Source organism: Schistocerca serialis, chromosome 1 (assembly GCF_023864345.2).
Source record: "Schistocerca serialis cubense isolate TAMUIC-IGC-003099 chromosome 1, iqSchSeri2.2, whole genome shotgun sequence".
Classification (NCBI taxonomy): Eukaryota; Metazoa; Arthropoda; class Insecta; order Orthoptera; family Acrididae; genus Schistocerca; species Schistocerca serialis.
This window is the reverse complement of record NC_064638.1, coordinates 174,384,201-174,397,650: the sequence shown is the minus strand read 5'-3', so window position 1 is coordinate 174,397,650 and position 13,450 is coordinate 174,384,201. Positions and strand designations below refer to the sequence as shown.

Below are 13,450 nucleotides of genomic sequence, written 5' to 3'. Positions count from 1 at the left end.
GTTCTTCTGTGGATACCGAAGGCATGAAACACAGACACAATTTTTGAACTGTAGGAAAGGGTCATAAAAAAAGCCATAAGAATTATAACTAGAAGTGTAAGGAGTTGCTGCTCGGGTTTAGCCGAGCGGTCTTAGGCGCTGCAGTCATGGACTGTGCGGCTGGTCCCGGTGGAGCTTCGAGTCCTCCCTCGGGCATGGGTGTATGTGTTTGTCCTTAGGATAATTTAAATTAAGTAGTGTGTAAGCTTAGTGACTGATGACCTTAGCAGTTAGGTCCCATAAGATTTCACAAACATTTGAACAATTTTGTAAGGAGTTATTTAGAGAACTTGGCATCCATATAAAAGGGAGTCCATCAACCAGTTAGTGGTGCATATTAGGCATAGCGTTGCAAAGTATTCCACCAGTAGTTATATACATAATCATGAAACAAGAGCCAGTATGGACTCACATCTAACAAGGAAAAAGAAACAAGAATTTTCTATCAGGCAATAGAACCAACACATATAAAATGGGTTAATGTACGTATGTTTCTGTGTGTGTGTGTGTTCGACATCAAGGTTACAACCAAATTCCATACACACATCCCTTACTGTCAGGTAACACTCGCTGTGGGGATAAGAACGACCTTCCTATCACAATTCAGGAGATACGACGTCATAAACACTGAGATGCGTGAAAAACTGCCTCCTTGTGCATGACGTTTAAATTTCTTACTGCTTTGCTACTAACTCTATTCGCAACATATTACATTGGTGTCCAAAATTAAAGCAACATCTGGAAATTTTACAAGTTTCCGTTTCTTTTGCCGCAAAACAGTCGAAATAGGTGATTTTGTTGTTGTTGTGTTCTTCAGACCAGAGACTGCTTAGATGCAGCTTCCCATGCTACTTTGTCCTGTGCAAGCTGCTTCATCTCCCAGTACCTACTGCACCCTGCATCCTTCTGAATCTGCTTAGTGTATTCATCTCTTGGTCTCCCTCTACGATTTTTATTCTCCACGCTGCCCTCCAGCACTAAATTGGTAATCCCTTGATGCCTCAGAACATGTCCTACCAACTGATCCCTTCTTCTAATCGAGTTGTGCCACAGATTCCTCTTCTCCCCAATTCTATTCAGTACCTTCTCGTTAGTTACGTGATCTACCCATCTAATCTTCAGCATTCTTCTGTAGCAGCACATTTAGAAAACTTCTATTCTTTTCTTGTTTAAACTATTTATAATCCACGTTCATATCCATACATGGCTACTCTCCATATAAATACATTGAGCAAATACTTCCTAACACTTAAATCTATACTCGATGTTAACAGATTTCTCTTCTTCAGAAACGCTTTTCTTGCCATTGCCAGTCCACATTTTATATCCTCTCTACTTCGACTATCATCAGTTACTTTGCTCCCCAAATAGCAAAACTCATCTACTACTTTAAGTGTCTCATTTCCTAATCTAATTTCCTCAGCATCACCTGATTTAATTCGACTACATTCCTTGTTTTCATTTTGTTGATGTTCATCTTATAGCCTCCTTTCAAGACACTGTCCATACCGTTCAGCTGCTCTTCCACGTCCTTTGCTGCGTCTGACAGAATTAAAATGTCATCCGACAAACCTCAAAGCTTTTATTTCTTGTCTATGCATTTTAATTCCTACTACAAATTCTTCTTTTGTTTTATTTACTGCTTGCTCAATGTACAGATTGAATAACATCGGGGATAGGCTACAACCCTGTCTCACTCCCTTCCCAACCACTGCTATTCTTTCACGCCCCTCGACTCTTATAACTGCCATCTGTTGTCTGTACAAATCGTAAATAGCCTTTCACTCCCTGTAATTGACTCCTGCCTAATTCAGAATTTGAAAGAAAGTATTCCAGTCAACATTGTCAAAAGCTTTCTCGATGTCTACAATAGCTAGAAACGTGGGTTTGACTTTCCTTAATCCATCTTCTAAGATAAGTCCTAGGGTCAGTATTGCCTCGCGTGTTCCAACATTTGTACGGAATCCAAATTGATCTTCCCCGAGGTCGGCTTCTACCAGTTTTTCCATTCGTCTGTACAGAATTCGTGTCAGTATTTTGCAGCTGTGACTTATTAAACTGATAGTTCGGTAATTTTCATACCTGCTTTTTTTGGTATTGGAAATGTTATATTCTTATTAAAGTCTGAGGGTATTTCGCCTGTGTCATACATCTTGCTCACCAGATGGTAGAGTTTTGTCAGTGCTGGCTCTCCCAAGGCTATCAGTAGTTCTAATGGATTGTTGTGTACTCCGAGGGCCTTGTTTCGACTTAGGTTTTCCAGTACTCTGTCAAATTCTTCACGCAGTATCATATCTCCCATTTCAACTTCCATTTCCATAATATTGTCCTCCAGTACATCGCCCTTGTGTAGACTCTCTATATACTCCTTCCACCTTTCTGCTTTCCCTTCTTTACTCAGAACTGGTTTTCCATCTGAGCTCTTGATATTCATACAAGTGGATATCTTGTCTCCAAAGGTCTCTTTAATTTTCCTGTAGGCAGTATCTATCTTACCCCTAGTGAGATAAGCCTCTACATCCTTACATATGTCCTCTAGCCATCCCTGCTTAGTCATTTTGCACTTCCTATCGATTCCTTTTTGCCTTCTTCATTTACTGCATTTTTGTATTTTCTTCTTTCATCAATTAAATTCAGTATCTCTTCTGTTACCCTAGGATTTCTACTAGCCCTCGTCTTTTTACCTACTTGATCCTCTGCTGCCTTCACTATTTCGTCTCTCAGGGCTACCCATTCTTCTTCTACTGTATTTCTTTCCTCTGTTCTTGTCAAACATTCCGTAATGCTCTCTCTGAAATCCTCTACAACCTCTGGTTCTTTCAGTTCATCCAGGTCCCATCTCTTAAATATTCACCTTTGTGCAGTTCCTTCAGTTTTCTACAGTTCATAACCAGTAGATTGAGGTCAGAATCCACATCTGCCCCTGGAAATGTCTTAAAATTTAAAACCTGCTCTCTAAATCTCTGTCTTATCATTAGACTCGTATAATCTATCTGAAACTTTCCAGTGTCCCCAGGACTCTTCCACGTGTACAACTTTCTTAAACCAGGTTTTAGATATGATTAAGTTATGCTCTGTGCAAAATTCTACCAGGCGGCTTCCTCTTTCATTCCTTATCCCCATTCCATATTCACCCACTACTTTTCCTTCTCTTCCTTTTCCTACTATCGAATTCCAATCCCCCATGACTATTAAATTTTAGTCTCCCTTCACTATCTGAATAATTTCTTTTATCTCTCAAACATTTCTTGGTCGTCTGCGTAGCTAATTGGCATACAAACTTGTACTACTGTGGTAGGTGTGGGCTTCGTGTCTATCTTGGCTACAATAATGCGTTACCATGCTGTTCGTAGTAGTTTCCCCAAGGTCCTATTTTTTATTGATTATTAAACCTACTCCTACATTACTCCAGTTTGATTTTGTATTTGTAACCCTGTATTCACCTGACCAGAAGTCTTGTTCCTCCTGCCACCGAACTCCACTAATTCCCACTATATCTAACTTTAATCTATCCATTTCTCTTTTTAAATTTTCTTACCTACCTGCCCGATTAAGGGAGCTGACATTCCACGCTCCAATCCGTAGAACGCCTGTTTTGTTTTTCCTGTTAACCACTTCCTCCTGAGTAGTCGCCGACCGGAGATCCGAATGGGAGACTATTTTACCTCCGGAATATTTTTCCCAAGAAGACGCCATAGTCATTTAACCATACAGTAAAGCTGCATGCCCTCGGGCAAAATTACGGCTGTAGTTTCCCCTTGCTTTCAGCCGTCCCCAGTACCAGCACAGCGGGGCTATTTTGGTTAGTGTTACAAGACCAGATCAGTCAATCATCCAGACTGTTGCCCCTGCAACTACTGAAAAGGCTGCTGCCCCTCTTCAGGAACCACACGCTGACTGGCCTCTCAACAGGCCTCTACTGTGGTTGCGCCTACAGTACGGCCGTCTGTATCGCTGAGGCACGCAAGCCTCTCCAGCAATGGCAAGGTCCATGGCTCATGGTGGGAGGAAATAGGTGATAGTATAGACAATGTAAAGAACACAGTACGTAAACAACTGGATCATGCATAACGTGCAGACAAAAATGATCTTCGGTTTTTCCAACTTAACGGATTTGCACACACATTCCGCCAACTGGTTAATGTGCTCAGCATGGGGTGGTACCACGTCTGGCTGCAGTACAGGCCTGAAAACGGCGGGGCATGTTGGGAGTGTTGCCCTCCATTTCATGTTGAGGCAATTATGCCCATTCTTACTGCACAGCTGCTCGCAAGTCTTGGTTGGTGAATGCTGACGCGATGCAACCCATCTCCCTAGCACTTCCCACACATGCTGTATGGGATTCAAGTAGGGAGAGCGAGCGGGACTGGCCATGCATGCAGTATCTTCCTTTCCAAGAAAACGTTACCCGCCCGAGGTCCAGCAATACGAAGTGTAGACCCACAGCACCGCGCAACAACCGCACATGAGGTCCCAAAACCTCGTCGCAATACCTTCAACAGTTAAACCTCGCCGATTCACCCCTACAGTTTTATGAAGCGGTCTTCTAGAGGTCAACATAATCCCTGCCCACGTCATTAAGGGTCCTCCTCGATATCGGTCTCTTTCCACAATGTTTGGATTCCGAAACCGTTTTCCACGTTCGCTCCAGATCCGAATGCATCGAGAATCACTCTCCAGATCAAATCGGGACTCATCTACGAACATTGGACGACTGTTCGTCTGTCCATGTGGCATGTTGACGACTCCAATCTAGACTTTCCCTTCTGTGAAGCTTCATCAGAGGTACACATTCAGTAGGTCTCCGGCAGTAAAGTCACCTCTGCTGAAGCCTCCTGTACACCCCTTGTCTCGATACAACACGTCCAGTGTATGCTAGTTGCCGTGCAGTACTAAGGCGGTATCGTCGTGCCATTACGGCCAAATAACAGTCCTCTCCTTTTGATATCACAACTGGTCTGCCAAGCCCTGGTTTCGGGATACAGTTTCGGTCTCTATAGACTGTCGCCACATCCGAGAGGCAACAGAACGATTCGCATTAAGCCATCGGGCCACATCAGTCTTCCCATGGCCCTCCACCGCAGAGAGTCTGGTAGGCGTCTTCTTTGTACTGTACTGCACCTTCTGTGACTGTATACACAGAGATTGTAGATGTGGCACTATTCGGCAAACACTACCCCGTTTGAAGGTGCCCTGACGTCACCGTTGACGTGGTTGTCCACTGACCGGAATGCCATCATCCATCAAGAACACGATTATCTATTGACATTTTGTATGATTATACCGTGAATTAGACACAACACGGGGAAATAGCGGTTTGTTGCTTTAATTTTGGACACCAGTGTATTTCGCAGGCAGTATCAACACATGCCGCTGAATGTACCTACACAAATATACCACTCTGCGACACATAGTTCAAGAGATATGACGATATAAAAACTGAGATGCGTGAGCAAATGCCGCATCATGCACGTTTTAACTCATTTATTTTTTGTTACAAGTACACTCCTACAGTCGAGTCCACTTAACGAATTCCCTGGCACGTGATAGCGCTTTTGACAGCTTTCAACTGCGGAGGACAAACGGCTGTAGATGAAAACAATAGCCGTCTATACACCTATCAAGATCGCCGGCCGTTGTGGCTGAGCGGTTCTAGACGCTTCAGTCTCGCACCGCGCGATCGCTACGGTCGCAGGTTCAAATCCTGCCTCGGGCATGGATGTTTGTGATGTCCTTAGTTAGGTTTAAGTAGTTCTAAGTTCTAGGGGACTGATGACCTCAGATGTTAAGTACCATAGTGCTTAGACCCATTTGAACCATTTGAGAAAGCATTCATTCAAAAAAGCGGATAAATCATTCTTCACAACTTATGCATACCGCACGATTAAAGATTACCTGGAGGACTCAAAGTAGTGCGTAATAGTGAAAGGTGTTAACTGCAACACCCTGTCGCATTTCAATAGATTATCACGGGTTACTGCTTTTGCAAGAAAGTCTCGAGTCTGGATCTATAGTGCTTAGTAGTAATGTCTTGCTGACGCAGTTTTTTTCATGTGGACAGAGGGAGGACAGAAAGGAAACGTGGGACAAACTTGAATGCTAGTGGACCAGGTATTGGTTATCGGAGCAGGCAGGAGTTACCGCAACAGATATAGCAGCATCTCCATGGCCCATAAGTCATCAGCGTGTGTTCATAGTGCGTGCAGCGATGAAGGGCAAAACTATGTTTCTATATGATTAGCTATTATAAATATTTGTGTTTAAACCAAAGAACATTGTACAATAGGAACCAAACGAACGGGGCAGTGCAGCTGTTACGCCACTGCCCTAATATTCGGGAGGATGAGGTTCGCTCCGTCCGACCGTCCCAATTTGGGTGTTCCGTGGTTTTCCTAGGTCACTTCAGGCTGGGGATAGTTCTCTCATTAAGACCACGCCCGACCACCTGACATATCCTTATGGAGCCTTCTGCATGTTTATATTTCATGCTACTGATTTTTATTGTATTACAGTTACAACTCCTGCATCATTGTGAGATGACCCTTGGAAGAAAAAGGTAAATAAAATACAATAAATAATAAGATTATCGGTTGTGGTCCCGTAGATGATGAGGTCATCACAGACAGGCTGCATGAGCGGATTCCGGGGGAAACTGACCGTGTCTTGTCCAAAGCAAAGACTCGGGCATTTGCTTTAAGCGATTTAGTGTAACCAAGAAAAACCCGAATCTGGATGACCGCGCAGAGATATGGATCGACGACTTCGCCCACCGCTCAAAAATGGTTCAAATGGCTCTGAGCACTATGAGACAACATCTGCGGTCATCAGTCCGCCAGACTTAGAATTATTTAAACCTCACTAACCTAAGGACATCACACACATCCATGCTCGAGGCAGGATTCGAACCTGCGACCGTAGCAGCAGCGAGGTTCCGGACTGAAGCGCCTAGAACCGCTCGGCCACAGCGGCCGGCTCGCCCACCGTCTCCGCCGTTTCGCATCCTGGTGGTGGACGAAATTTTCAGTGACTGCGTTCCGCCGGCAACGGGGGGAGACATTGTGTGAAGTTCGTGATAACAAGACTCTGCGCAAGCGCCCTGGATTGTGGCACTGTTAATGGGTATTTTTAATAAAGAAAATACATTTCCTATATGGGTCTAGATTTCTTATAAATTTGTTTATTTTTTAAGCCGTTTCGGCTATTGTCATCATAAGATATCTGCAGCTTAGATTAAAGGTATATAAAGAGCGAGGAACGTTTGTTATGCAACATCAAGCTGAAAAAGGTAAAAAATTAAAACGTAAAAAATATTTTCAAAAGAGTTCACATAAGAAATTAAATATTCTGCAAGTTTTAAGTTTTTATTGAGTGAACGTTTTTAAAACATCTTTTATATCTTATTAATTTATTGTCTTTGGACATGTCGCACTTTGTGTTTCTTTAATATTAAGTGCATATATCAGTAGCCGAAACGGAGTAATAAATGAAGAAACCGATGAAATGAATTAAACGATTTTAGTCACAGAAAATATGTTATAATATCGATCTGTCCATCGGGTGGGGACGTTAAGCTTGGCGTTGCAGCCATCTGAGAGTGACATGTTGCGTGTTGGCACAGTTTCCGACGACTTTCTTTCTCTCATCATAACGACACAATCGCGACATTAGTCTCTGCAGGCAGTTACCTTCACTAAAGACATCTGGGAGAAGACCAGCTTGGATTACAGGGAAATGTAGAAACATGTGAGGCAGTATTGAGCCTACTACTTGTCTTAGAAGGGAGATTGTACGAGATTTAGAAGAAAAAAGCTTTCGACATGATTGCTTGAAATGCACTCTTCGAATTACTGAAGCTATTAGAGGTAAAATACAGGTAACGAAAAGACGTCTCCGACATGGACAGAAACCAAAGCGCAGTTATGGAGGAAATTGTGTGGGTAAAATTTGCAGAAAGCAAGGCATGAGTAAAAGGTTGAAGTGGATATAAGATGCAGTAGTTGTGCAAAGATGCACGGGTTAGACTAGCTGTGAGAGCTGCATATAACTTGTCTCCGGAATGAAGACCTAAACAGCAAAAAGACACATCATACGTAAGGGTCGAAGATATGTTAGTTAGAAAAGTTTGCTCCACACTGTGACACAAATGGAGTAATAATAATAATGTGGTGTCACCGCCAGACACCACACTTGCTAGGTGGTAGCCTTTAAATCGGCCGCGGTCCGTTAGTATAAGTCTGTCTGTAAACTGAAGAGCGAGCAAGCGAGTCCCCACTCTGCCTACCCTGCTACGTCACAGGGCGCTTCTACAGGCTGTTTCACAACGTAGTACCGGCCCTGCGGCGGTGCGCGCTTCATATCTGTGGCGACGCCGCGTACAGATACGTCCCGGCTGTGTTTATTTTTAGACAAATGCATTAAGAGTATAAGGAAAACAAAAGACGATAGCTTCTTCGAAACAAAACATTATAGAGTAAATAATATTAACATAAGAACGGAAGTCAGTATTCTACTACAAACATAGAACCGAATGCCTCTTCATGTGAATGTATGTTCCTCTATTCGTAAGACGAAACGGATATAGTGCAATCAACCTGTAGAATTTAAGGCTTGTTCTTACTAAAATGTAGAAGTTTTCTTTAAAGGGTCTGCATTGGAACTTAACAATTCTTGCAACACGAAGAGTGTTTAAAAAGTAAGCAGAAATTTATAATTCCGTGTTTTGTATTAGTTCGGTTTGCACTGCTTTTTTTGCCACTCTCTTCGTAAACATGTCTGAAAAGTATCTGTGCAATGTTTTGCATATTGGGTATTTACCCAGTTCTCAGTTGTCAAATGGTTCAAATGGCTCTGAGCACTATGGGACTCAACATCTTAGGTCATAAGTCCCCCTGAACTTAGAACCACTTAAACCTAACTAACCTAAGGACATCACACACACCCATGCCTGAGGCAGGATTCGAACCTGCGACCGTAGCAGTCCCGCGGTTCCGAACTGCAGCGCCAGAACCGCTAGACCACCGCGGCCGGCTCTCAGTTGTCAAAAAAGTTATATGTGTTTTGGTAGCATCAACTATTATTTGTTTTGTATAAAAATAGATTAGAGAATCTGTACTAAATTTTGTTATAAGAATGGAATAAAGTGTATCAAATTTTTAGGAATGTTAAATATTGCTTTTGGTGAGTCTCTTATGAGTAAACCCAGAACACACAAGTGGTATAAACATTTCAAAGCAGGCCTTAAAGGACAGCAGTTTTACAAGAATGGGTGAGATTAAAAATGCAGTCAAAAGGCCTATGAACTATCCCGAGGAAATAATTCCTAAAGTGTTTTGGGAATTGGAAAAAGCACTGGCATAAGTGTATAGCATGTACTGGGGAATATTTTGAATAGGATAACATTGTTGTAGATTAACAAGTAAAGTTCTTACCAAAAAATAAAAATTAATATGTGAACGCACCTTGTATGTCAAGCTTTTTACATAGAAGTCCAGAATCGGTATACGTGTCTCGAAAGAAATTTCAGTAGTGTTTAGATTAGCTATTGCACACATGTTTTAAGCAATATTCCTTAGAATCATGTGAATAGTAACCGAAATAGAGTTTTAGTGACAGAGTATATTCAAATGCTGCTGTTCTCTAGGCATTAAATGTATTACGTGATTGAATCACGTTCTGCTAGCGAAACGTTAATTGATTTTACCATGAAGCTCTCAAGTTATTCCTGGTTTTGTACAACAAGTGATAATGGTATTTATTGCTTTGGACAACATTTGACTGTATTTATCTCGGAAAATCTTTTACTACCATGTACTACATTTCTACCAAAAGAAATTTCATAGTGTATGAGCAGAGTCAGGCTTGAAAGAACACACAACATATTTTTCAAAAAAATATTCATTGCCTGTTTACATACATCGTATTTTAGAGGTCATCATCAACATTGTCACTATCATTACTGTCGTCGTCGTCGTCGTCCTCGTCGTCATCACTTTCTAAATTAATAACTATAGCGTCTATTATGTCTTCCATAACCCCATCCTTAACCCAATATTCTCTTTCAAATTTCTCCACATGGAGGCAGTATGCACTCCAGTCATCTTGACTTATCGTTTCAAAACCTGTAACAATTGGGACAAGTTTTTGTATACGATCTCTTTCGGTTACGGCAAAATTTAGTTCGGAATAAAACATGGAAGCTCAGAAAATGTCTACATACCTTCTTTCACCAACTGCAGCAACTTCGTCATGCAAATATCTCCAGGAATATTTCTTCCTCTGACGAAATTCTTGAGCTTTGCCCACGCCATTTCAATTGGATTTAAGTCACAGTTGTATGGTGGAAGTCGCAGCACAGTGTGTCCATGGGCTTCAAGTATTTTATTAATTTCAAATACTTTGTCTTCCGGCTTATGTTGTTTAATTAAATCAAATAATTTTGTTTTTCTCATTGTCAACTCAGCTTCCACCTTATTTTTTAATAACCATTCAATCATTTCGCTTTTATTCGAGGACCTAGTTGGAGCTTTGTTGTGTTCCTTGTTGTGATATGAAGCGTTGTCCATAACAATAACACAGTTCGGTGGCAGATTCGGAATCACTTTATTCGATATCCAATTAGAAAAATTTTCGTAGTTCATTTGCCCATGGTAGTCTCCTGTTGCACAACCCGCTTTATAAACCAACTGTGCGTTGGGTAAGAACCCATCTTTTGATCCAATATTCACCACTATAATCCTATTGCTTCCGCTAACATTGTCCATAATGCCCTCAACGCCAGGGCCCTGCCAACATTTTCTGTAAGTAATGTTATTGTCCACCCAAGTTTCATCAATATAAAAGAATTTTCTGCCTAGCTCCCTTAATTTCCTCACTTGGATCAGATACTTACATCGCCAGTCAATTATATCCGTTCTTTCTACGAGAATCTTTCGTTTACTTACAGATCTTTTCCAGGTAAATCCCATTTCACGCAATGTCTTGTGTAAAACATCTTTCTGCCAAGGAAAATGTATTTTTTGTTTCACGGCATTAAGCAATTTCCGTAATGTCGGCACTATTTTTTGGTTTATGTAAAAGTCCTCCATCGTTTGTCGAATGACTGATTTTGTGAAACTGTCTATGACGATGGGTTTCCTCCCTAAATTATCAGTTTTCCTTCGCGGCGATTCCAGTAAACCATGCGGCTTGTTTTCACGTTCCTTCCTTATGCGTCCTATAGTGGCGAGGCTGACGTTTGCATAAACTGCAGCCCTTTGATTGGGGCTGTTAATGTTAACCAACAGTTCTTTTTGTGTTGCCTCCTTAACACACGCTGTAATAACGTTAGAGACGATCGAACGCTCGTTACTCCGCAAATACCTCCTCTTCTTCGTATTCCGCACATTTTCTTGCAATGCAGGGCGATTATCCATCACTTCGGGATACTGAAGTATATCAGTGAGTACACAAAGTCAACTGACTGACGCTGGCAACAAAGATTCCACAAACAGAAACGACGTATATCAGTATATCACTGCACGCTGAACTACACCGCTAGACGGGTAACAGGGCAACTGATTTTGGGTGGCCCTGTAGGCCAGTGGCAGCGTTCTTCCGGGAAAGGCCACTTCCCCCACCAAAGGCGCTGCTCGCTCTTCAGTTTACAGACAGACTTATATACGTCGAACCCGCGTGTCGCCACTGTCAGTGATTGCAGACCGAGCGCCGCCACACGGCAGGTCTAGAGAGACGTCCTAGCACTCGACCCAGTTGTACAGCCAACTTTGCTAGAGATGGTTCACTGACAAATTACGCTCTCATTTGCCAAGACGATAGTTAGCATAGCCTTCAGCTACGTCATTTGCTACGCCTAGCAAGGCGCCATTATCATTTGCTGTTAATCTTGTGATGCATGTACAGTCAGACCGATGTTCACCAATTATGGATTAAAGTTAAGTATTCCTGAAGCTACGTACTTTTCTTGATAATATAATTACTTCACCTGTTCCAGACCTCACGCCAGCCTGCGTGAGCTTAAACGCGTGCCTTTCGGCTACCCGTCATTGTGGATTGGCTGTCTTGCCAGTCCACAACAAATAATAAAAATAATAATAATAATAATAAAACTCCGCGATTAGTCTCAGAGTACCACGCGATTACCGACGAGGCCTCTGCCACATGACGTCAGTTGGATGTGATATGCAGGGGCATGTTGTAACAGTTACACTCTCCATGGTGTTCTCAATTTTCCTGTCACAACACTATACGTCTGTACGTCTGCTACCTAATTTCTTGTGTTACAAAAAAAAAAAAAAAAAAAAAAAAAAAAAAAAAAAAAAAAAAAAATGTGCCAGAGATATCGAAAACTCATAAAGAAGAACAGATATTGTTGTTCGAAATGTGTGTGAAATCCTAAGGGACCAAACTGCTGAGTTCATCGGTCCCTAGTCTTACCAACTACTTAAACTAACTAATGCTAAGAACAACACAGACACCCATGCCCGAGAGAGGACTCGAACCTCCGGCGGGAGGGGCCGCGCAGTCCGTGACATGGCGCCTTAAACCGCGCGGCCACTCCGCGCGGCAGATATTGTTGTTGATGCTTTCTTCCATACGTCACTCTTCCCTTGTAAGATAACGCTAACCTCGATTGCTACAAGAGTGAACGACGAGTAAGTTGTTTCGCATTATGTTTTGCGGAGTGCTTGTCGCAAGTGAGACTTACCTTCTCAGCCGTTCCCATCCTCAGTTGGGTTGTCATTGCGGTGGCCCAAAAACATCGCAGGCGGCGACGGCCTATGGCTGCGGTGTGTCCTGTAACGAGAATAAGAGCAAAGGATGACGCGAGACGTGCCGTGGGAAAGAGTTTGCATAGGCTGTTCTTTTCCTAGGAAAACAGTGGGATCAAGAACTCTGCATCCATGGTAAAACGCTGGAGCAAGTGACGCACTTACAATACGTCGCCTCTGTCACAAGCTGCAAAGAGTGTAAGGGTGTAAGAAAAGTAAAACAAACGTTTATCAGAGATTCCAATACTTTAGTTTCAGTTAGGTCCACAGACTTCACATATTCTCTGAATGACAACTGTCAAATGTTGCACAGCATTGAAGAATGAGGATGTTGGTATCATTTCGTAGCAAATGCAGATTCAAAATTTCATTCCAAACAAACCATGCAAACATGGCTTGAAAGTCATGTGCCTCACTGACGCTTTCACTGGTTATCTGTTTAATGCAATGTTAATACACGAAGGGATCCAGAGGGAAAAAATCTAGGCGCAGTAGAAAAAAGTCCGTAACCATAGTTAAAGTACTGGAATAGACTAACCGCTACATTACTACAGACAGCTGGTTTAGCTCAATGAAGTCAGCAATACGAGTCTCAGATAAAGAGGACTAACGGACATGGGAACGTTGAATAAAAAAATAAAAGA

At 42.2% G+C, this 13,450-nt stretch overlaps 1 protein-coding gene across 1 annotated transcript in view; it reads right to left on the bottom strand.

Annotated features, from left to right (window-relative positions):
* The window catches only part of LOC126458215 (uncharacterized), a 447,624-nt gene that overhangs the window by 416,904 nt on the left and 17,270 nt on the right, over positions 1-13,450 (bottom strand). Inside the window, exon 2 of the mRNA XM_050095145.1 lies at positions 12,743-12,831. Within this exon, the coding sequence (XP_049951102.1) occupies positions 12,743-12,778 (36 nt within the window). The 5' untranslated portion in view covers positions 12,779-12,831. The remainder of the gene's footprint in view (positions 1-12,742; positions 12,832-13,450) is intronic.